Here is a 23,829-nt window from a genome sequence, read left to right on the forward strand (position 1 = left end):
TGCTGCTTGCAAGTACTTTCCGTTTCAGGAAAGCATCCACTATGTATTTCCTTTAAGTAGAGGGCTTTTCGGTCTCTTTCGTCCCGCTACATTTAGCCCAACTTGGGTCTCTCCCTAAGGTGGCTAGCATGTATGAGTCAGCCAAGAAATTTTTTGGCCTACTTTGCCTTCGGAAAACATGCTGCCTAATAATTCAGGACACTACAATTAACCCCTTCATGACCTTGGGATTTTTCGTTTTTCCATGTTCATTTTTCACTCCCCTCCTTCCCAGAGCCATAACTTTTTTATTTTTCCGTCAATTTGGCCATGTGAGGGCTTATTTTTGGCAGGATGAGTTGTACTTTTGAACGGCATCATTGGTTTTAGCATGTCGTGTACTAGAAAACGGGAAAAAAATTCCAAGTACGATGAAATTTCAAAAAAAGTGCAGTCCCACACTTGTTTTTTGTTTGGCTTTTTTTGCTAGGTTCACTAAATGCTAAAACTCACCTGCCATTATGATTCTCCAGGTCATTACGAGTTCATAGACACCTAACATGACTAGGTTATTTTTTACCTAAGTGGTGAAAAAAAATTCCAAACTTTGCTAAAAAAAAAAAAAACAATTTCCGATACTCGTAGCGTCTCCATTTTTCATGATCTGGGGTCGGTTGAGGGCTTATTTTTTGCGTGCCGAGATGATGTTTTTAGTGATAGCATTTTCGTGCAGATACATTCTTTTGATCACCCGTTATTGCATTTTAATGCAATGTCGCGGCGACCAAAAAAACATAATTCTGGCATTTCGAATTTTTTTCTTGCTACGCCGTTTAGCGATCAAGTTAATGCTTTTTTTTAATTGATAGATCGGGCGATTCTGAATGCGGCGATGCCAAATATGTGTAGATTTGATTTTTTTTTAATTGATTTATTTTGATTGGGGCAAAAGGGGGGTGATTTAAACTTTTATATTTTTTATTTTTTTAATTTTTTTTTCACTTTTTTTTTTACTTTTGCCATGCTTCAATAGCCTCCATGGGAGACTAGAAGCTGGCACAGCACGATCGGCTCTGCTACATAGCAGCGATCTGCTGTTCGCTGCTATGTAGCAGAAAATCAGGTGTGCTATGAGCGCCGACCACAGGGTGGCGCTCACAGCTACCGGCGATCAGTAACCATAGAGGTCTCAAGGACCTCTATGGTTACAATACTGAAGCATCGCTGACCTCCGATCATGTGACGGGGGTCAGCGATGACGTCATTTCCGGCCGCCTGGCCGGATGCGGTAGTTAAATGCCGCTGTCTGCGTTTGACAGCGGCATTTAACTAGTTAATAGGCGCGGGCAGATCGCGATTCTGCCCGCGCCTATTACGGGCACATGTCAACTGTTCAAAACAGCTGACATGTCCCGGCTTTGATGCAAACGCTGCTGCAGGTAAGATATGAATTGCGGCTTCAGCACCAGATGCTGGTACGTGTGGTACCCAGCACGGTGCGTGTGGTACCCAGTGGGCACACGGGCGGCACACGTGTGCCGCACGTGTGCCACACTGATGTGCCACAGAAACGTAGGGGCACACGGACACGGATAATTCCGGTACCGATTTTTTCCGGTACTGGAATTATCTGGACGTGTGAAACCAGCTTAATAATTGTGCGCACAAACTAATACCTCCACTATGGAATGGAAATGAGAAATACAAAATAAGTTTTATTCAGCTCTGTAGCCACTATTTTAACATTCTAAAACTGGTGACTGTTCCTCTTTCACAAAATATAATCTACTTGATACTCAGAAAATGTCAGTAAAATGATAATAACAACATCTACACATTCATGTCAAATTACCTTTCAGTTCTTTAGGGAAAATAAAACTCTGGAAGGCAAGAAAATCAGATCAATAGCTTGTAGATTACTAAGACTGCATTAATTACATGTACAAATCTAAGAAAACAAAAAGCAACCCTGAAGGTCTCACATTTGGTCAATTAAATACTCAGGAACAATTGAGAGGTTTTAAAGGACGACTTTCAAATGTTCTTCTGCCACATGGTCTAGTATTGTTATAAGGGCATGAACTCCATGTTCTGATACAAAGCTCCAAATTCTGAGATTCCGCTTTAATAATAGTTCTAATGATTCTAATGACATTTCTAGCAGTCAGAACTTTGTTTGTCTGATGCTGATCTCAAAATTTGTTTTCCTACAGGCACCACTGGTGGGTTCTCACTGCAGAAGGACGATGATGTCCTGTATTATTTTGATGTATTACAAGTAGTGATGAGTGAATGTGCTTGTTAGTTTTCCGAGCATGCTCAGGTATTCTCCGAGTATCTTGGGCATGCTCATAAATTAATTATGTTTGAGTCCCTGCAGCTGCATGATTTGCAGCTGTTAGACAACCTGAACACATGCAGGGATTGCCTGTTTGTTAGGGAATCCCAACATGTATTCAGGCTGTCTAGCAGCTGCAAATCATGCAGCTGTGGGGACAACCATAATTTACGAGCACGCTCAAAATACTCGGAGAACACCCGAGCATGCTCGGAAAACTCGAGTAACGAGCACATTCGCTCATCACTAATTACAAGTAAAGGATGCAATAGATTTGATTCCAAAGTCAACCCCTCAACATCATCCTTAAAATACAAGATGTAAGATACTTGATGCCTACCTTCTTTCTGGCAGGTAAATAGTTTGCTGTGTTGGGATTGCACTGTAAAAACAACAGGTTAACGCATTAAGTTTGCAGAAATAAACATGTACAATTTTGGTAGGGTAATACAGTGTGGTTTGCCGTGAACAAACCGAACTCTTCCTTGTCTACCTTGATGCCCAATTGCCGCACAGTTTTGCTTCACAATCGTGCGACCCTTGGCCCTCTATTGGTAGTCGGATCTTAGCCTGCGTTCTTGATGCATTGCCACAGTGTAGTTTGGCCCAACCCTTAACCCTTAAATCCATTACAGGAAAAAAATATGTTCCTGGACTTTGGAGAGGGGCGGGGTTGTAATTAAACACAATGACTAATGATAAAAAGCAAATTAGAATGATTCCCTGAACTACTTTAGTGATTCCATGCTTTCCTGGCATGACTGCACCAAAATGCCACAAAATCCTTTATTTTATCACATATCATGCAATGAAAAAATAGTATAGCAAAGTTTCGATCTCTATGAAGCCAAGACAAACAAAGCACAGCTTGTATGCAAACTGTATCATGTGATTGCAATGTCCAATAGTGGAAGACTTTTGGAGACAAAGCAAGGGATTTGGTGCCGGTAGTTTCCATTTTTTTCCGCGATTTAGGCCAGTTTCACACGTCTAGATAATTCCAGTCCCGTATAAAATCGGTACTAGAGTTATCCGTGTCCGTGTGCTCACGTGGCACATCAGTGTGGCACACGTGCAGCACACATGTGCCGCCCGTGTGCCCACTGGGTACCACACGCACCGTTCAGGAGACAGCGCTAAAGTTTAGCGCTGTCCCCTGCATCGTGCTGAAGCCGCGATTCATATCTTCCCTGCAGCAGCGTTTGCTGCATAGAAGATATGAATAATAGTGTTTAAAATAAAGATCTATGTGCCCCCCGCCCTCCCACCCCCTGTGCGCCCCCCGTTCCTCCCCCCGTTCTGAAAATACTCACCCGCCTCCCTCATTGGCTGTCGCAGCTTCCTGGTCTAGCCGCATCTTCTCCTGTATACGGTCACCAATTAGAACAGCGGGGGGGGGGGGGGGGGGGGGGGCGCACAGGGGTTGGGATGGCGGGGGGCACATAGATCTTTATTTTAAACACTATTATTCATATCTTCTATGCAGCAAACGCTGCTGCAGGGAAGATATGAATCGCGGATTCAGCACCAGTGGGGGGACAGCGCTTAATGTAGTGCTGTCCCCTGCACGGCACACGGACTGCACACGGACAACGTCCGTGTGCGGTACGTGCTTTACACGGACCCATTGACTTTAATGGGTCCGTGTAATACGTGCGCTCCCACGAACACTGACATGTCTCCGTGTTTGGCACACGGACACACAGTCCGCAAAAAATCTCTGACATCTGAACAGATGAAGTGATTTTTATGTGTCTACGTGTGTCAGTGGCTCCGGTACGTGAGGAAACTGTCACCTCACGTACCGGAGCCACTGACGTGTGAAACAGGCCTTACACTGTATCATATGAGTATCCTGTAGGTGGCACATTTTATGTGTATAGACTACGACACTTTGGGTAACTATTCCTCTCTATAATATCAAGTACGAGATTTTTTTATGTATTGAATTGTCTATTTGCTGTGTCTTTTAACTGACTTTTAATTGATCGATGTCAACGGATGATGATCCATGCGGGAATTTGATAAAAGTTGTGTCCAAATCGTGACTGTTCCTTTTTTTATTGCTGACATGTGACAAAACAAAAGATTTAACCACGGAATAATAATAAAAGTAAATGAACAAGAGCAAACATTGAGCATTTAGGAGAGAGGCCGTAATTATTATGTTAATTATCCCAGTGACAGTTCAAAAAGTTCAAATCTGATGGTCATAATTTTGTTTCTTTTTGGGACTGGAGCAGGTTATGATTCAGAGGGCCCATATGTTAGAGTCTGCTATATTCTTTCTATAAAAAGAAAAATGGTGGACTTTTTCATACCAAAAATATCATCTTCACATAAAACCCACACAAAGTGAAGAAAAAGACAATAGGGGCACTTCATACAGCAGGTATAAGAATAACACAGACACCTACTGTAGACCTATACTGGTGATACTCAATAATCTGTGTCATAGAACATGTATAATACAACATTTTATGATAAGCAGAATACAATAGGTACAAAATCACATGAAGAGTAATATAGCCAGTATATACAGTAACAGGAAATGGCACAACACACAAATTATGCACACCCAATAACAAAGGCCAATGGAAGCAAAGCCCTAAATAACAATCCTAAATACACAGAATATAATGTAGCCCCACCATAGAATATAATACAGTCCCTGTATATATATATATATATATATATATATATATATATATATATATATATATATATATATATATATATACGCAGGGTGGGCCATTTATATGGATACAACTAAATAAAATGGGAATGGTTGGTGAAATCAACTTCCTGTTGGTGGCACATTAGTATATGGGAGGGGGAAAACTTTTCAAAGATGGGTGGTGACGATGGTGGCCATTTTGGTGGCCCTGTGTATATATATATATAAAAAAAAACACAATACTCATCTCTACTCCTCATTCCCCTGCTGATCCCGGCTCTGCTCTGGTCTCAGCAGATGCACTGCCACACATAGGATGAAGTGATATCATTGCGCATCCGCAGTGTCAGAGGCCGAGGGCAATGATGTGGGAGGGAGCGTCATCTGATGCCCTCTCCTCATTATTGCTTTCAACTGTATCAGCATCTATGATGCCGATACAGGCTAATGCGGAGCATGCAGTGGGGCGGCCACAGGAAATGAATATTCATTGCTCTCCACTTCCATGGGCGTGAAGACCAGTGAATATTCATTCTCTTTAGTACCGGACACATGTGATCGCCCAGCTGCTGCAGGAATCTGTGACTGCTGCTTAACACTGCCTGCAATTAAACTGAAATGAATATTCACTGCTCTCCGTGCCCATGGGCATGGGGAGCAGTGAATATTCATTTCTCTTTAGCAGTGGGCACAGGTTTTAGGCGCAGGAGCTGGCTCCTGCCACCTGTCACCCGCTGCTCTACCGCTGCTGTTCCGCTGGCACCGGGTGGGCCCCCCTGACTCACTGGCCCCATAGCAGCTGTGTGGTGTGCCGCTATTAGTGATATGCCACTGCCTGGGGGCCCCTAGGGCAGTGGGGGCCCTAGGCAGCTGCCGGTCCTGTATGCCATCAGTGCCTGGGCCCACTGGAGAATCTTCCGTTTCTCCAGTGGGCCAGTCCGACTCTGCTTCTAGAAGTGAATGGAGAAAACTGCACATCTACAGCCAGTCGCAACTTTTCCTTTCCCGGTGGCATAAGATGGTCTTCAGTTCATGGCCAAGTTGACACTTAAGCATTACTAAACAGTAGGTCAGGATTTTTCCAGTTTCTTCAGTATTTTGCAAAAGCGATTTAATTTAAGAACCTATATTATTAGCTATGTCGCAATTTATTAATTAACAGCTCATTTTATATTTACACCTCCATGTCACTCGCTGATAATAATACATATATACTCACCCGCTTTCTGCAGAAGCAATCTAAAATATAAATGACATGTGTTTAGATCACACAGGATGTAATAAATTTACTAAATCAGCAATGTCCAGAGAGTAATTCAATAAAATGGTATATTGTGATTTATCACATTAAATAGCTGCACTACTGCAGGTCACTGTACAAAAGGACAAAAATCAATTTAAAAACATCACAGAAAAGAAGCAGCCAGACTACAATATCATTTTCAGTTATTTATTTTTTATTTTTTGCACTGGGACAGGGCCAAATTTATATAAAATGAGTGACCACTAAAGTTGGCCACCAAAGTGCTATTTTATAAAAAGGTTTCTCCCTTTTATTATTTACTTTTTATGGCTTTAGTCTTTCTATCACAGTGTGAAAGTTGTCTTAGGCCTCTCTCACACTTCAGTTGTTTGGCGTCAGTCTAAAACCGCCATTTTCCTCAAATAACGGATCCATCAATTTTTTTTGACGGATCCGTTATTTTCCCATAGACTTGCATTAGTGACGGATTGTGACGGATGGTTGTCCGTTCCATCCGCCATCCGTCGAAATTTGGCGTACGTTTTCTAAAAATAGACGGACATTGAAACGTTTTTTGTCAACGCCGAAATGGCGGATCGCGACGGATCCGTCGCGTCCGCCATTCCATAGAATGGCCGCCTATGGGCGACGGATCCGCCGCAACCGTTTTTTCGGCGGATCCGTCGCCCCAATACGTTTTTTCAATTGCGCATGCTCCAAAAAGTAGATACTTTTCCCAGATAACCCCCAAGTAACGGATCCGTCAAAAAAACGGATCCGTTAGAACCGTTTTCTCAACAATTGTGACGGATCCGTCAATCCGTCACTATGTCGGTAGTGACTGACGCCAAACAACTGAAATGTGAAAGAGGCCTTACCTGAATGGTATGCTCAATATCACACAATAATATAAGATAACCACATAGTTGCCTAAAATGGTGTCATACAACGGCCAAATTATGTGTTCATATTATAGTACTGTATCTAATTAGTGGTACAATCCACATTCCAGAAACATTTATATAATTCCTTCATAATACTGCCTGTCATTCCTATAGTCAGATAAGCTACTCCGAGCTCTGGGAGATTCTTATCTTGGAACTGACAATGCGGCTGAATGTTTTTCCACCACACAGTCAAGTTGTTCCTGAGAGTCTTGTTCCTCTTAGGAAATTGGGTTTCTGTCCAGTTGTCCAGTTTCCCTCCCATTAAAGCCTGTTTTTGGACACTTACAATTGGAAATTGCTTTTTCCATTGATACTATAAATCCACAAGTGTGATAATCATCCAGTAGTAATACAACTAGAAAGCATTGTTTTCATTTAGTATCAGGAGAGCACTGCTCTATTGGCTCTCTTGTCTCTCATTTGCCTGAGTGATTGACAGTTCATACCGAACAGTGCTCTCTTCTATGTTGCAGCTTTATCATTGCAGCATCAGAGGAGTGCAGGGCAACTGAGACTGGCCTGATTCAGCAATTCGATCAGCTTCAGAGCAGCGCTTACAAGCTCTATTGGAAAGAACTGGTAAACACTACGTTCCTTGCCTAGGAGATCAGCCAACACTGATAGGCTGCAATTGTGGCTGGCAACTAAAGTAATGAGCACTAAATAATAAAGTTTCAAATTCAATTTCTTGAGAACCGATGATTTTTAATAAAAATAAAAATAAATTGCAAAGTTTCCTGTTTTTACAAGCACCGAGAAATTTTACCCATGTAAAGAATACCTGTCAGCAGGATTTTGCTCAGTAAACTACAGACACTTTCTGGTTGGTGCTCTTACATTGATTAAAATGATACCTGGGGTGAAGAAATCTGTCTTGTGGTTCTTGTGTAATCAGTTTTAGAAGTTTTCAGTTAATGAGATGCTCGTGCTTTGGGGCGGGACTGTGGGCGGGGCTTTATTGGTGCTCTGGACTTATTATGATGCCAGGTTTGCTTTAAGAACCCTTCAAAATTGTTATCCTATGTTATTTCTCTTCTACCAGTCAAATTACATAAACATCAAAGCAACATTGCAGCATACAGAGGAGTAGTGTGTACTTACATGTGACTACTATCAAAATCACTACTGGAACTAATGCTATCAAAGCATAGTATGCTCGACTTGGGAGGTCTGAAATAAAAAAAAAAAACACTATAAGGGTATGTTCACACGTTCCTGATTTCCATCCTTTTTTTTCAGGACGGTTTTTTAAAAAACTGCAGCTCTTGGCAGAAAACGCAGGTCCTTTTTTTGGTCCTTTTTTTGTCCTTTTTTGATGCGTTTTTTGATCCTTTTTTTGATCCTTTTTTTGATCCTTTTTTTTATGCAGTTTTCTATGCAGTTAAGATGGCTGAAAATACCCTAACCCTACCCCTAACCGTACCCCTAACCCTACCCCTAACCCTAACCCTACCCCTACCCCTAACCCTACCCCTAACCCTACCCCTAACCCTACCCCTACCCCTAACCCTACCCCTACCCCTAACCCTATTCTAACCTTAGTGGAAAAAAAAAAATTCTTAATTTTTTTTTATTGTCCCTACCTATGGGGGTGACAAAGGGGGGGGTGTCATTTACTATTTTTTTTTATTTTGATCACTGAGGTTATATCTCAGTGATCAAAATGCACTTTGGAACGAATCTGCCGGCCGGCAGATTCGGCGGGCGCACTGCGCATGCGCCGGCCATTTTGCAAGATGGCGGCGCCCAGGGAGAAGACGGCCGGACGGACACCGGGACGCCGGGTAAGTATAAGGGGGGGAGATTAGGGCACGGGGGGGGGGCATCGGAGCACTGGGGGGGCATCGGGGCACGGGGCGGTGGGATTGGAGCACGGGGGGCGGGATCGGAGCACGGGGGGGCAGCCACACTCCGCCCACGCACTTCCGCCCGTTTCCCCGCACTTCCTGCTGCAGCGGTTCGGCACCACAAACCGCAGTAAAACCCGCAGATATTTTTTTCATCTGCGGGTTTTACTGCGGGTTTGTGAGGTCAATGGGTGCAGAACCGCTGCGGCTCCGAAAAAAGAAGTGACATGGTACTTCTTTTTTCCCGCAGCTATTCAGCGCGGTTTTTATTCAGCGCGGTTTTTTTTTTATTTTCCGCATTGTGGGCACAGCAGTTCCTGTTTTCCATAGGGTACAATGTAATGTACCCTGCATGGAAAACAGCTGCGGACCCGCAGCGGGAAAATCGCGGCAATTCCGCATGAAAAAAAGGATCGTGTGAACATGGCCTAACTGTGATATTCAGGCTTCCATTATATTACCAAGTGTTAATTATAGCATAATATACAGTAGGAGTATGGCTTTATTTTTTATAGACAACATTTTTTACCGAATCCTGGAAATGCAAGTACACTGTAAGCGAGGCTAGGTTCCCAATTTATGTATTAATAAGCACCAGGAGCTCCTTGCACATCTGTCTAATATATCTTTAGATCTCCATTCCTTGTGACAGAGGCCCAATGAATATTATATTGGTCTCTATAGCGATGGTATGTGTTGACATACATTTTTAAGCTGCATAGGAAACCTCAGTACGCTGTGATAGTCTTTACAGTGGATCATAGTAAAACATTTTTTAAAAAGAATATAATGTGGTATACTATTTTAACACTAGATCTACAGCTAACATATGCCACTGCATGTGGGGGGTGGCTATAAGTCAGAGCATGCTATCTGAGGTATATATCAAGAAACACTTCAGACATACATAACTGATGGCAAGCTTATAAGTGATGTGAACAGAGGCGGTGTCATCTCTGTTGGTGCCTGGCCTTCCTGTTTCTGATTTTAATGCAGGGTGGCGTCCCGTTTTCATTCCGTGCGGCATTCAAGGCGATGATGCTAGTCCTGGTGTTTTCTGTGACTTGTAACACTGTCCATGCTGGGAGCTTGAGACTTAATTTCTGCTTGTATTTACTCTCTGCTGTGTAGCCTGGGCAGGGGTGTTAGCTAATTAAGCTCCAAAAAATATTCTATTCACTGCCAGTTATAGTTAATCTTCCTCTGGTTCAGAGTTCTCTGGCTGGCCTGTTTGTATTCCTGTTGTTTAACCTTCTCTCCTATTTTGATCATCTTCAACCTTACAATTCTGTTCCTGTTTGTGACCTCCCAGTGTTGATGTGGCTTCCTAACTACCATCTGCCAGCTCTCTCCACCAGACAGCAGCCTACACCATGGCCTCAACCTAGGGGTCAATGTGTAAGTCCAGATTCCTCTACCAGGATTAAAGGATATAGGCCAGGGCAACCATTGGGTTTTGGTAGACAGAGTGGCTAGCGTTAAGCGTCTCCATGGAGGCCATATTAACATCTGCCACTAATAGTGCCCACGTAACACTTTCCATACTATACCTGGCTATTGGCCTGCATGTAACTTTTCAGAAAACCTGCACTCAGTAAAAAAGCCCAACAATTATGACCCACCAATTCATTGGATCTTCTCACTAAGAGAGAGATTAGGCTTCATAGAGAAATGTTATACAGAGACTCTTAGATGAGAGGGGTAGAGAAGAGAAGAAAGGGAGGCTGTCTGCATAGATGATCTTCTATGGCAAAAATGGAAGCTGGCACAATTAGGCGGGCTGCCCTGCGGGAATGAAGAGCCTTTGGATTCCAAAACGTTTTTTATTAATACCAATGCATTTCTGCAGCGGACAGGCGCCTTTCTCAAGGTATAAAAACAAGTGCCTTTCCAAAATCAAGAAGCCTACTCACACAAGAAGCCTACTCACACAAGAAGTCTACTCACACAAGGAGCCTACTCACACAAGAAGCCTACTCACACAAGAAGCCTGCTCACACAAGAAGCCTGCTCACACAAGAAGCCTGCTCACACAAGAAGCCTACTCACCCAAGAAGCCTACTCACCCAAGAAGTCTACTCACACGAGAAGCCTACCCACACAAGAAGCCTACTCACACAAGAAGCCTACTCACACAAGAAGCCTACTCACACAAGAAGCCTACTCACACAAGAAGCCTACTCACACAAGAAGCCTGCTCACACAAGAAGCCTGCTCACACAAGAAGCCTACTCACACAAGAAGCCTACTCACCCAAGAAGCCTACTCACCCAAGAAGTCTACTCACACGAGAAGCCTACCCACACAAGAAGTCTACTCACAAAAGAAGCCTACTCACACAAGAAGCCTACTCACACAAGAAGCGTACTCACACAAGAAGCCTACTCACACAAGAAGTCAACTCACACAAGAAGCGTACTCACACAAGAAGTCTACTCACACAAGGAGCCTACTCACACAAGAAGCCTACTCACACAAGAAGTCTACTCACACAAGAAGCCTACTTATACAATAAGCCTACTCACACAATAAGCCTACTCACCCAAGAAGTCTACTCACACAAGAAGCCTACTCAGACCAGTGATCAAAACCCTATGAAAGTTCATTAAAAGCAAGCATAGATTTTTGGACAAAGTGTAGGGAGATCAGTGCTTCGGAGAGTGCAGATAGCCCCCATCCCCTTTGGAGATGAGCTGAGAAAAAATGGAATGACAGGGAGAACCCATGATATATTGTCAAATTATATTGTCAGAAATACTGTTACTCACATACAATGTTTTATTCCAAAAATTCACCTGGAATAATTGGTATGATTGGTAATAGGTAGATAAAATAGTAAATTAATTAATAGTAAATAAATAGTTTAAAAAATTCACTCTCTGTCAATCATAGCAAAATGTCAAGTGAATGTGTTACACGTGCTCTGTCATCAGTGATGCCATGGGGTCTCAGACAGACAAGACCCCTTTGAATCTAATAACTAATATATTGATGAGGAACCAGATTTATGGAAGGTAGCAAGTAAAACAATGCATAAAGGGTATGCTCACACTAGTGTATATTCTCTCATGTAAGAGAATTGGGCCAATTATGCTAATAATACTCTGAACAAACTCTGTCAGTGTTTGATAAGAGTGTCATCAGACTGTGATCCGATTCACTGGCATGACAGAATCACAGCACAGGTGTGGAGGAGACGGAGAACTTAATTTTTCCATTGTCTTGGTGCGCGTACATTGGACTGCACTCAGATGGCAGTCACAAACTTAAATGGGGGCTGCTGTCGCAGCACACTGCAGTTGTTTTCTCATGCTGAATCTGCATGATAACATAATCACAGATCCGCAATGGGCCGAGTGCAATCCAATAAAACATCAGGCATCACTTGGCCATGTTATACGCCAGTGTGAGTGAACCCTACAGGGGATTTCTCTAGGGTTTGACCAGCAAGATTTATTTGTTTTAAAGAAAACCTGACAGGTCTGATAATGCTATTAACCTGCAGATATAGGGATAATCTGCAAGTTAACACTGTTAGAAAGGTGCCCGGCCTCTGTACTGAAAGTTTGGTAAAATGAACTTTATTTCCTCTGTTAGCCGCCAGCTTTCAGTCATGTAGGTGTGCCTGAAGCAATTGCAGTCACTGCTCCCAGTTGAGAGCGGCGGTTGTAAGCACATCTCGGCACTGACTGACAGCTGGCTGTACAGTGCATCAGTGTGGCGATTGTAGCTGCACCAGGCAAGCCTGTATGACTGAAAGCCGGCGGGAGAGATAAAGTTTATTTTCTCCTGGGTGCGGCACTTGCAGTACTGCAGCCAGGAATCTTCCAAATGCAATTAACGTGTAGATTAACCCCATATCTGCAGATTAACAGCATTATCGAACCTGTCAGGATCCCTTTAACACTGAATCTTACAGAGCAGTGGTCTCATTAAAGTCTGTGGTTTGGACTTCATGTTCTATAATATATAATAATCTTTAGTTGGATACAACTTACTGCACACTGCATCCTTAATGGATGAACATCTTTCAGCATAGCCATGTTCGCATCTAAAATACAAACAAAAAATACAATAATATAACAAGAATTTGTAAATATATACACTGTCTGCATTATGTTATATTACAATAATATAACAAGAATTTGTAAATATATATACTGTTTGAATTATGTTATATTACAATAATATAACAAGAATGTGTAAATATATATACTGTCTGTATTATGTTATATTACAATAATATAACTAGAATGTATATATACATTATGTTATACATATATAACACTAGACCAGAACCTCTAAACAAATGTAGATCCTCGAAGTAATTCAGATCAATTGAAGTAATGCAACCCCCTGCAGCCAACATCTGGCACATGTCCTAGCATATCGACATTAGTTGACAATTGTAGTTCTTGCTCTTCGGCTCATAAAAGAACAAGGATGGCTGTGACAGGGGCATTTGGTAGCCTATTTGCTCCCTGAAATTGCGTCACTGGATGTGGGGGCTGATGAAAGATATAAAAGACCCCCTTCAGGATTTAACCAATCCTAAAGTCCTCTGCCAATGATTGAGTGGCATCTACAGTTGTGTGACAAAGTGTTTGCCGCCTTCCTGATTTCTTTTCCATGTTTGTCACACTTAAATGTTTTCAGATCACCAAACAAATTTAAATATTAGATTATTATTGATAACACAAGTAAGCACAAAATGCAGTTTTTACATGAAGGTCTTTATCATTAAGGGAAAAAGAAATCCAAACCTACAGACAGGGCCCTGTGTGAAAAAGTGATTGCCCTCTAAACTTAATAACTGGTTGGGCCACCTTTAGCAACAAGAAATGCAATCAAGCATTTGCGGTAACTGGCGAAGAGTCTTTTACAACGCTCTGAAGGAATTTTGGCCCACTCATCTTTGCAGAATTGCTGTAATTCAGCCATATTGGAGTATTTCCGAGCATGAACAGTCTTTTTAAAGGGAACCTGTCACCCCCCCAGGGGTTTGAAACTAAAAGAGCCACCTTGTGCAGCAATAATTTCAATGTTTTGAAATCTGCCGGCACCTGCACTCTTTTGTCTTGCCTGGGGCAGGCGCAGTGAGCGCTGTCCATCTGTCCTCATATGCAGTCTCGCTGACTGCGCCTGTGCGGCCGCCCTGCTTGTGAATCCCAGCCCCTCAGTGTCTTATGATTTATTCACACTGCGGAGCTGGGATTCCTGGGCATGCGCACTGCGTGTCTAAGCCACTCACCCAGGTCACAGTGCGCATGCTTGTTACTTGAGTTTTCCGAGCATGCTCGGGTGTTCTCCGAGTATTTTGAGCGTGCTCGTAGATTATGTTTGAGTCCCCGCAGTTGCATGATTTGCTAGACAGCCTGAATACATGTGGGGATTCCCTAACAAACAGGCAATCTCTGCATGATTAAAGGTTGTTTTACAGCCGCTAATCATGCAGCTGTGGGGACACAAATATAATCTACGAGCACATCCAAGATACTCGCAGAACACCCGAGCATGCTCGGAAAACTCGAGTAACGAGCACACTCGCTCAGTCCACAGAGTATTTTCCCAAAAGTCTTGGGGATCATCAAGATGTTTTCTGACAAAAGTAAGATGAGCCTTTATGTTCTTATTGCTCAACAGTGATTTTTGTCTTGGAACTCTGCCTTAGTCTCTTTCTTATGGTGGAGTCATGAACACTGACCTTAAAGGGAACCTGTCACCCCCAAAATCGAAGATGAGCGAAGCCCACCAACATCAGGGGCTTATCTACAGTACAGCATTCTGGAATGCTGTAGATAAGCCCCTGATGCTGGTGGGCTTAGCTCATCTTCGACTTTGGGGTTGACAGATTCCCTTTAACTGAGGCAAGTGTAGCCTGCAGTTCTTTGGATGTTTTGTGTGGGGTCTTTTGTGACCTCTTCAATGAATCAACGCTGCAATCTTGGAGCAATTTTGGTCGGCCGGCCACTCCTGGGAAGGTTCACCACTGTTCCATGCTTTCACGATTTGTGGATAATGACTCTCACTGTAGTTTGCTGGAGTTCCAAATCTTTGGAAAAGGCTTTATAACCTTTCCCAGACTGATAGATTTCAATTACTTTATTTCTCATTTGTTGCAGAATTGTTTTGGATCATGGCATGGTGTCTAACTTTTGAGGATCTTTTGGTCTACTTGACTTTATCAAGTGATTTCTTGATTGAGAACAGGTGTGGCAGTAATCAGGTCTGTGATTGGCTAGGAAAATTGAACTCAGCTTCCCAAACTTGCAATAAAGCACAATTAATTTATGTTTTAAGGGGTGGAGCAATCACTTTATCACACAGGCCTTTGTAGGATTGGATTTCTTTTTCATTTAGAAACTGCATTTTGTGTTTACTTGTGTTACCTTTGTCTAACATTTAAATGTGTCTGGTGATCTGAAACATTTAAGTGTAGCAAACATGCAAAAGAATAGGAAATCAGGGAGGGGGCAAGCAATTTTTCACACAACTGCAAGTTGTTAAACAGTGATTGGAGCTAGGCTGAACGTTCCTAATAGAGGTAGGTGCCAGACGTCTAATACAGCCAGCATTCACCTTCCATTGAGTATGAAGTGGGTTCAGGTCCTGAGATCTGAAATACATGTGCCTCATATCTGATGGGGCAGAGAGGATGCAGATCACTTGGAAAGTTTGCTGGCCAGTCATTTTATGTCAAAATGTATTTGCAATGTTGCAGAACTATAGCAAAGAACTAAATGTCGAATATTTCAGAAAAGATTCCTATTTTCTGCCAAACTTGCATAATCTTACGTCACGTAATATGGTTTAATAAGACATATATATATGTATATATATATATATATATATATATATATATATATATACTAGCTATTGAACCCGTTCTACGCCCGGGTGGCGAGCATTTATATTGGTATATTGTCTCCATCCTGGTATGTGCTGCTCCATCCTGCGTCCCCATCCTGTCATGCGCTGCTCCATCCTGCGTCCCCATCCTGTCATGCGCTGCTCCATCCTGCGTTCCCCTTCCTGTCATGCGCTGCTCCCATCCTGCGTCCCCATCCTGTCATGCGCTGCTCCATCCTGCGTTCCCCTTCCTGTCATGCGCTGCTCCCATCCTGCGTCCCCATCCTGTCATGCGCTGCTCCCATCCTGCGTCCCCATCCTGTCATGTGCTGCTCCATCCTGTGTCCCCATCCTGTCATGCGCTGCTTTATCATGCGTTCCCATCCTGTCATGCGCTGCTCCATCCTGCATCCCCATCCTAATGTGCTGCTGCATCCTGCGTCCCCATCCTTATGTGCTGCTGCATCCTGCGTCCCCATCCTTATGTGCTGCTGCATCCTGCGTCCCCATCCTTATGTGCTGCTCCATCCTGCGTCCCCATCCTTATGTGCTGCTCCCATCCTGCGTCCCCATCCTTATGTGCTGCTCCATCCTGCGTCCCCATCCTTATGTGCTGCTGCATCCTGCGTCCCCATCCTTATGTGCTGCTGCATCCTGTGTCCCCATCCTTATGTGCTGCTGCATCCTGCGTCCCCATCCTTATGTGCTGCTGCATCCTGCGTCCCCATCCTTATGTGCTGCTCCATCCTGCGTCCCCATCCTTATGTACTGCTGCATCCTGCGTCCCCATCCTTATGTGCTGCTGCATCCTGCGTCCCCATCCTTATGTTCATGCTGCATCCTGCGTCCCCATCCTTATGTGCTGCTGCATCCTGCGTCCCCATCCTTATGTGCTGCTGCATCCTGCGTCCCCATCCTTATGTGCTGCTCCATCCTGCGTCCCCATCCTTATGTGCTGCTGCATCCTGCGTCCCCATCCTTATGTACTGCTGCATCCTGCGTCCCCATCCTTATGTGCTGCTGCATCCTGCGTCCCCATCCTTATGTTCATGCTGCATCCTGCGTCCCCATCCTTATGTTCATGCTGCATCCTGCGTCCCCATCCTTATGTTCATGCTGCATCCTGCGTCCCCATCCTTATGTGCTGCTCCATCCTGCGTCCCCATCCTTATGTGCTGCTGCATCCTGCGTCCCCATCCTTATGTGCTGCTCCCATCCTGCGTCCCCATCCTTATGTTCATGCTGCATCCTGCGTCCCCATCCTTATGTGCTGCTGCATCCTGCGTCCCCATCCTTATGTGCTGCTCCCATCCTGCGTCCCCATCCTTATGTTCATGCTGCATCCTGCGTCCTCATCCTTATGTGCTGCTGCATCCTGCGTCCCCATCCTTATGTGCTGCTCCCATCCTGTGTCCCCATCCTTATGTTCATGCTGCATCCTGCGTTCCCATCCTTATGTGCTGCTGCATCCTGCGTCCCCATCCTTATGTTCATGCTGCATCCTGCGTCCCCATCCTTATGTGCTGCTGCATCCTGCGTCCCCATCCTTATGTGCTGCTCCATCCTGCGTCCCCATCCGTATGTGCTGCTGCATCCTGCGTCCCCATCCTTATGTGCTGCTGCATCCTGCGTCCCCATCCTTATGTTCATGCTGCATCCTGCGTCCCCATCCTTATGTTCATGCTGCATCCTGCGTCCCCATCCTTATGTTCATGCTGCATCCTGCGTCCCCATCCTTATGTGCTGCTCCATCCTGCGTCCCCATCCTTATGTGCTGCTCCATCCTGCGTCCCCATCCTTATGTGCTGCTGCATCCTGCGTCCCCATCCTTATGTGCTGCTCCATCCTGCGTCCCCATCCTTATGTGCTGCTCCATCCTGCGTCCCCATCCTTATGTGCTGCTCCATCCTGCGTCCCCATCCTTATGTGCTGCTCCATCCTGCGTCCCCATCCTTATGTGCTGCTCCCATCCTGCGTCCCCATCCTTATGTGCTGCTCCATCCTGCGTCCCCATCCTTATGTGCTGCTCCATCCTGCGTCCCCATACTGCCTCTGACCTGCTCGGCGCCGAGTGCTGGGGGGCCTGAGCAGGCGGGGACACCGGCGCGCTGTGGGGGTCAGGTGCCGGTATCGCCGCCAGCTCAGGCCCCCCCAGCACTTACTATACTCACCTGTCCGGCATTCCATCGCTGAGCGCCGCCATCTTCCCGGTCTCCTGGCTGTGACTGTTCAGTCAGAGGGCGGCGCCGGCGCGCATTAAGCGCGTCATCGCGCCCTCTGAACTGAAGGTCACAGGCCGAAGACCGGGAAGATGGCGCCGCTCAGCGATGGAACGGGGACAGGTGAATATAGGCCGATACTCACCCTCCTGGCGGTCCCTGCTTCTGCGATGGAGATCGCGGTGTGCGTTCAGTGTGAACGCACACCGCGATCTCCCGGGAGCGTCGCTCTGTGAGGCCCAGACTGCGCCGGCGCTTGCGCTTGCGCAGTCTATAGAGGCTTCGGACAGAGTGACGCTCCCAGCGTTATATTATAGATATATATATATACATCTATAAAGTTGAGTGTATGTATGTGTGTGTGTGTGTCTGTATCAAGTCATTTCTAGCTCTCTGCTGACATCAAGTGGACTATTTGCGTAACCACATCTTTATTTTCAAGTATAACTGATTATGTCTTCACAAACTGTGAGAACACTTTAATGCTCTTCACCTAGAGGCGTGATGGGAAAATAAGAGGAGTGGAAGGAAAATGAGAGATGTGAGGGGGAAAATGAGAGGCGTCATGGGAAAATGAGAGGATTGAGGTGTTGCTGCAGTATGAGGTTGTGTATAGAGAAGAGTGTGGCCCTGCAGGTGGAGGCTGTGTATAAGGCCACATTCATACGTTCAGTATTTGGTCAGTATTTCACAATACACGGTGGGGTCTCACAATACAGAAGGGGTCTCACACTGCAAGGGAAGGGTGCCCACAATACAGTGTAGGAGCCAGGCGCAGGTAATCACTGCACAGTGGGCCATGGAGGGTGCGGCGGGAGCTCTGAGGGAGGAAGCAGCAGCCGTGACAGAAGGGGGGTGCAGACCACTCCTCCGCGTCCTCCCCCTCTCACCGAGGCACTCTCCCGTGTCCGCACATGACTCCGCTGCCCTCAGCCTGTCACAGCTCTATCATGGCCGGAGTGCAAGCTGCCCTCACACTGCACGGGGGGCTCACAATACAGAAGGGGTTTCACACTGCAAGGGAAAGGTGTTCACAATACACAAGGGGCCTCACACTGCATAGAGGAGGGGGTCTCACAATACACGGTGGGTGTCTCACTGCAAAGGGGTGCTCACAATACACAAGGGGTTTCACACTGCAATGGGACGGGAGCTCACAACTAACCACAGTTACTATGCCCGGGCAACGCCCGGCTTTTCAGCTAGTTAAAGGGACACTGTCACCTGAATTTGGAGGGAACAATCTTCAGCCATGGAGGCGGGGTTTTTGATTCACCCTTTCCTTACCCGCTGGCTGCAATATTGGATTGAAGTTCATTCTCTGTCCTCCATAGTACACGCCTGCGCAAGGCAAGATTGCCTTGTGCAGGCATGTACTACGGAGGACAGAGAATGAACTTCAATCCAATATTGCAGCCAGCATGCAGCCAGCGGGTAAGGAAAGGGTGAATCAAACACCCAAAAACCCCGCCTCCATGGCTGAAGATTGTTCCCTCCAAATTCAGGTGACAGTGTCCCTTTAATAATACAAATAAAGTAGTCAGCACAATGTTTCACACTCACTTGGTGCAATGTTGACAGTGATTGCAGCCATCAGATTCAGCAGTTTTATTTTCAGTACAGAAGAAATCTTCTTTACATTTACATACAAAGTTTCGAGTCACAGTACAGGCGCTAAGTTCTTCCAGGACTGAAAATGATAAATATAATTAGTTGGATCCAACTTGTGATCATCAACCATAAAAAAGTTTGGATACATTGTAGATTTTCAATGGAATGGGAATGTCCTTTACAACATCAGTTTCACGTTAATATGTTAACAAATGGTTGCAGCGCTGTTTTCTGTGAGAGCCACAGAATAAGGCCACGTTCACACATTCAGTATTTGGTCAGTATTTTACATCAATATTCTTAAGCCAAAATAAGGAGTAGGTGATAAATCCAGAAGTAGTGATGTGTTTCTATTATACTTTTCCTCTGATTGTTCCACCCCTGGTTTTGGCTTACAAATACTGAGGTAACATACTGACCAAATACTGAATGTGGGAACATGGCCTTAAAAGGGTTATCTTGTATATCTGTTCTTATGAGGCGAAGAACTTACAGGTAGCTAGTAGTTAACTACCTGGCGCCAATCTATGCCAGCTCAGAGCGGTCACAGACTGTCCCTCCTGGCGATGCTGCAACTTCCATTGACGTCACTTCTTTCCTGCTCTGCTCTGATGGGGCAACTGCCTAACCAAGGGAGCCGGCTGTCAGTGATCATGACGTCAGCAGTGATGCCCTGTCAGAGCATAGTGCAATAGGAAGAGCTGCTCTGTTGACGTGAGGTCAGCTATGCAGTATGCAGCCACTCTATGTGTCTGTCAGGATTCTCCGGTGCCGGTGGTGTGACTGAGCAGTCATGTGACTGCAAGTATGCAATCTGCACACTTATGGCCACATTCCAGCTGGACATGTCCAGCCTTGATCAATTCACTTCTATTGATCGAGAATGAACATATTTAGACGACACATTACAGCATGTACCAAATTTTGATAACTCCTATAAATTTAAGGTCTGGGATATGGATTTATTTTGAGGATCTGGGGTCTGTATGTATTTATGTTGCATTAGAGCCTGATGACTACATATGCAAGAAGCTAAAAATGTCTGCGCAGCAAACTCTGCAGTAGTCAGGAGAAGATGTCATGGTGGTCTGGGCCATATGGATAAGAAAGGAGAAGAAAATCACTCCAATCAGTGGAGACATCACCAGTGGGTCACTAGATGTAGCTATCACACATTTGGCCTGCGACCAGGGGGTGCAACTATAATAGGTGAAGGAGTTGCAATGGGGATCCAGAAGGTCTTTTTGGCCCACATGAGAAGATGATTAACATTAAAGATCTACAATAGTTGGGGGCCCAGTTTAAGATTTTACATTGGGGCACATGACCTTCAAGTTACACCATTGCCTTCGACTGCATCTAACCAGAGCGGCTATATTCTATATAGGCAGTGTCAGTGAGTCACCCGCAGGGCAGTGGGGTACTCGGTACCAGGTCCGGTCACAAGGGGGAATGTCACAGTGGCTGCGACCTGGTCCGTGGCACTGTGCCTCAACGTTAATGGGGAAAATGTTCAAAGTTTGTTGTGACACCACCTGTGGGGTTCGGCCAGTATTGGGGACTGGTCCCCTGGGGGATGTTGCGGCAGCACAGATGTTACACTTCCCACAGGTAAAGCGGGGTCCCCAGGGGTCCTATAGTGTAGGGTGTGGATGGTATAGCCGGTGAATAAATGAGAGAGACAAGTTGCAAGTCTTTACCTGGTTTACTGCGGATGACATGCCACAGTCTAGGGCACCGGCAACAGGTGAATTAGGAGTCCAGGCAGTCCAGAGACAAGCGGAATCCCCTTGCCAGGTCAGGTAGAAGCCTTCCACTCTGTGCTTGCTGTAACTGAGGTCCCTGCTGCCACTAAGTGTTCCCAGCAAAGCCCTAATTCGTTCTCCTGTCCTGGGACAGGTACCTGTATGGTAGGCAGCTTGAGCCGTGCTTACTGGTTTCTTTCCACAGAGACTCCAGGCTCCAAGGTGCTGCTGTACCACAGGTGAATGTGGGCAAAGTCCATGTAATTCTCTGCCCTCCGGTTCTGCTCTGTGTCTTAAAGTTCCACAAAAGCCTCGGGCTCCCGGTACCAGGATTCTGCGCACCGACTCCCTAGAGGTCTTTCTAGTAGCCTCCTCGAGTCCTGTATCTCCACTGTGCTTCATCCCTGTCTGTTCTCGCACACAGACTTTCTGTACAGCCTAAACTGAGTCCTCCTCCAAACCAGGATCTTTATCCAGAGAAGCTGCCCTAGAACAGGGTTTTGAGCTCCCCCTCCTGGCCTGGATTTGGAAGGTGTTGTGTGTGTGATAACCTGCCAAAGGGAATCTCACTTGTCTCCAGGCATAGCGCTACACTCCCCGAGAGGAAGGCAGCACTACTGTGGTACCTGAACTCCTGGGGTGCCACATCAGGATAATAGCATTGCCCATTACTCCAGCACCTTCACAGTTTGTATTCTGGAGCCACCACTGACCCTTTTCCTGATCTAAAGAGATCAGGAAAAAAGACAAGTAGAAAAGGGTTCAAGTTATATAGTCAAGTTGTCATATTTCGTCTGAGCCTTGTTACAGCTGTCTTTGTACAACAAAACATAATTTATTATATTACATAGTTTAACCTACCGGAGTCACATGGGGTGCATTTACGGCAGCTATGCTCGCCATTCTTAGTATTCATGTAAGTGCTTCCTTCAATGCAATTATTGCATGTTGGATCACCATGTTCCTGTTCGCAGTCAGATTTGGCGTACGTTCCTTTAACAAAAAAAAAAAAACAGACACCTGTTTATATTACCCATAGCATGATATCATAAATATTTTTATTTTGCTGGAAACTTTTTTATGCTTTAATTATTGTATTACATTGGATTTCTATTACCTTTTTGTCATAATCCACAGAACATTTTTTTTTAAAATTTTTTATGTACAAGCAAATTGATCTTCATAAACATCAAAAAAACTCGATTGTGAAAACATGCCCTTAAAGGGACACCGCTTTAATAAAAACAAAGTTTCAATATATTAGGAAGAAATATGTAACAGCTACACTTATGTAAAAAAAAATAGTTCATGTATTTAATATATATATTTTTAAAGTTACTCAGTTAGGCTATGTGCACACGTCAGGATTTTTTCCTGACAAAATCCGGAGATTTCTGCCAGAAATCCGCATGCTTTTTTTGTGCGTATTTTGCACGCTTTTGACGCGTTTTTTGTGCGGATTTTTTGCGGATTTTTTGCGTTTTTTTCCAGACACTCCAATTTAATGGGAAATCTGCAAAAAATCCGCAAAAATAATGAACATGCTCATTTTTTTTGCGGAATGCGTTTTTTTTTTTGCGGAAAACATATGCACAAAAAATGTGGAATGCATTCTAAATGATAGGATGCATAATGTTTGCGTTTTTTAGCGATTTTATAGCGTTTTTATCGGGAAATTTCGCAAAAAAAAAACGCTAAAAATCCGGACGTGTGCACATACATATGTTTCTTATACTATTGATATACTACACATAGTACTTGATTCCTCTAAGTAGATGTGCCTCCATTGAAAATAGCAGGCGGCTAGAATTAAGCTACTCCTAGGATGAGACAATACAGGCACGTAAAGGGACTCTGTCACCTGAATTTGGCGGGACTGGTTTTGGGTCATATGGGCGGAGTTTTCGGGTGTTTGATTCACCCTTTCCTTACCCGCTGGCTGCATGCTGGCTGCAATATTGGATTGAAGTTCATTCTCTGTCCTCCATAGTACACGCCTGCGCAAAGCAATCTTGCCTTGTGCAGGCATGTACTACGGAGGACAGAGAATGAACTTCCATCCAATATTGCAGCCAGCATGCAGCCAGCGGGTAAGGAAAGGGTGAATCAAACACCCGAAAACTCCGCCCATATGACCCAAAACCAGTCCCGCCAAATTCAGGTGACAGAGTCCCTTTAAGTAACAAGGTAAGCTTACTAGTGAATTAGTGCAGCTGATCCCTGCTGCCCCAACGCACGTTTCGTGGCAACTTCTTCAGGAGGTGTAAATCTTCACTTTGCATGTGCTGTGACAGTGACACAGCCCGACAGATGCAGCTGTGGTGTCGGACAGCTGATCAGCCCGCGTGCTCCAGGTATCCAGGTTCCCTCTGCA

General features: G+C 44.8%; 1 protein-coding gene across 2 annotated transcripts in view; it reads right to left on the reverse strand.

Moving 5' to 3' along the window:
* The window catches only part of FAS (Fas cell surface death receptor), a 92,789-nt gene that overhangs the window by 21,129 nt on the left and 47,831 nt on the right, over positions 1 to 23,829 (reverse strand). For both annotated transcript variants that reach the window (XM_069753501.1, XM_069753500.1), the window contains 7 exons: positions 22,317 to 22,448; positions 19,663 to 19,789; positions 13,030 to 13,082; positions 8,286 to 8,354; positions 6,214 to 6,233; positions 2,658 to 2,699; positions 1,832 to 1,859 (listed from right to left, as the gene is read on the reverse strand). In XM_069753501.1, the coding sequence (XP_069609602.1) occupies positions 1,832 to 1,859; positions 2,658 to 2,699; positions 6,214 to 6,233; positions 8,286 to 8,354; positions 13,030 to 13,082; positions 19,663 to 19,789; positions 22,317 to 22,448 (471 nt within the window). The remainder of the gene's footprint in view (positions 1 to 1,831; positions 1,860 to 2,657; positions 2,700 to 6,213; positions 6,234 to 8,285; positions 8,355 to 13,029; positions 13,083 to 19,662; positions 19,790 to 22,316; positions 22,449 to 23,829) is intronic.

This window comes from Ranitomeya imitator, chromosome 2 (assembly GCF_032444005.1).
Source record: "Ranitomeya imitator isolate aRanImi1 chromosome 2, aRanImi1.pri, whole genome shotgun sequence".
In the NCBI taxonomy this organism is placed as follows: domain Eukaryota; kingdom Metazoa; phylum Chordata; class Amphibia; order Anura; family Dendrobatidae; genus Ranitomeya; species Ranitomeya imitator.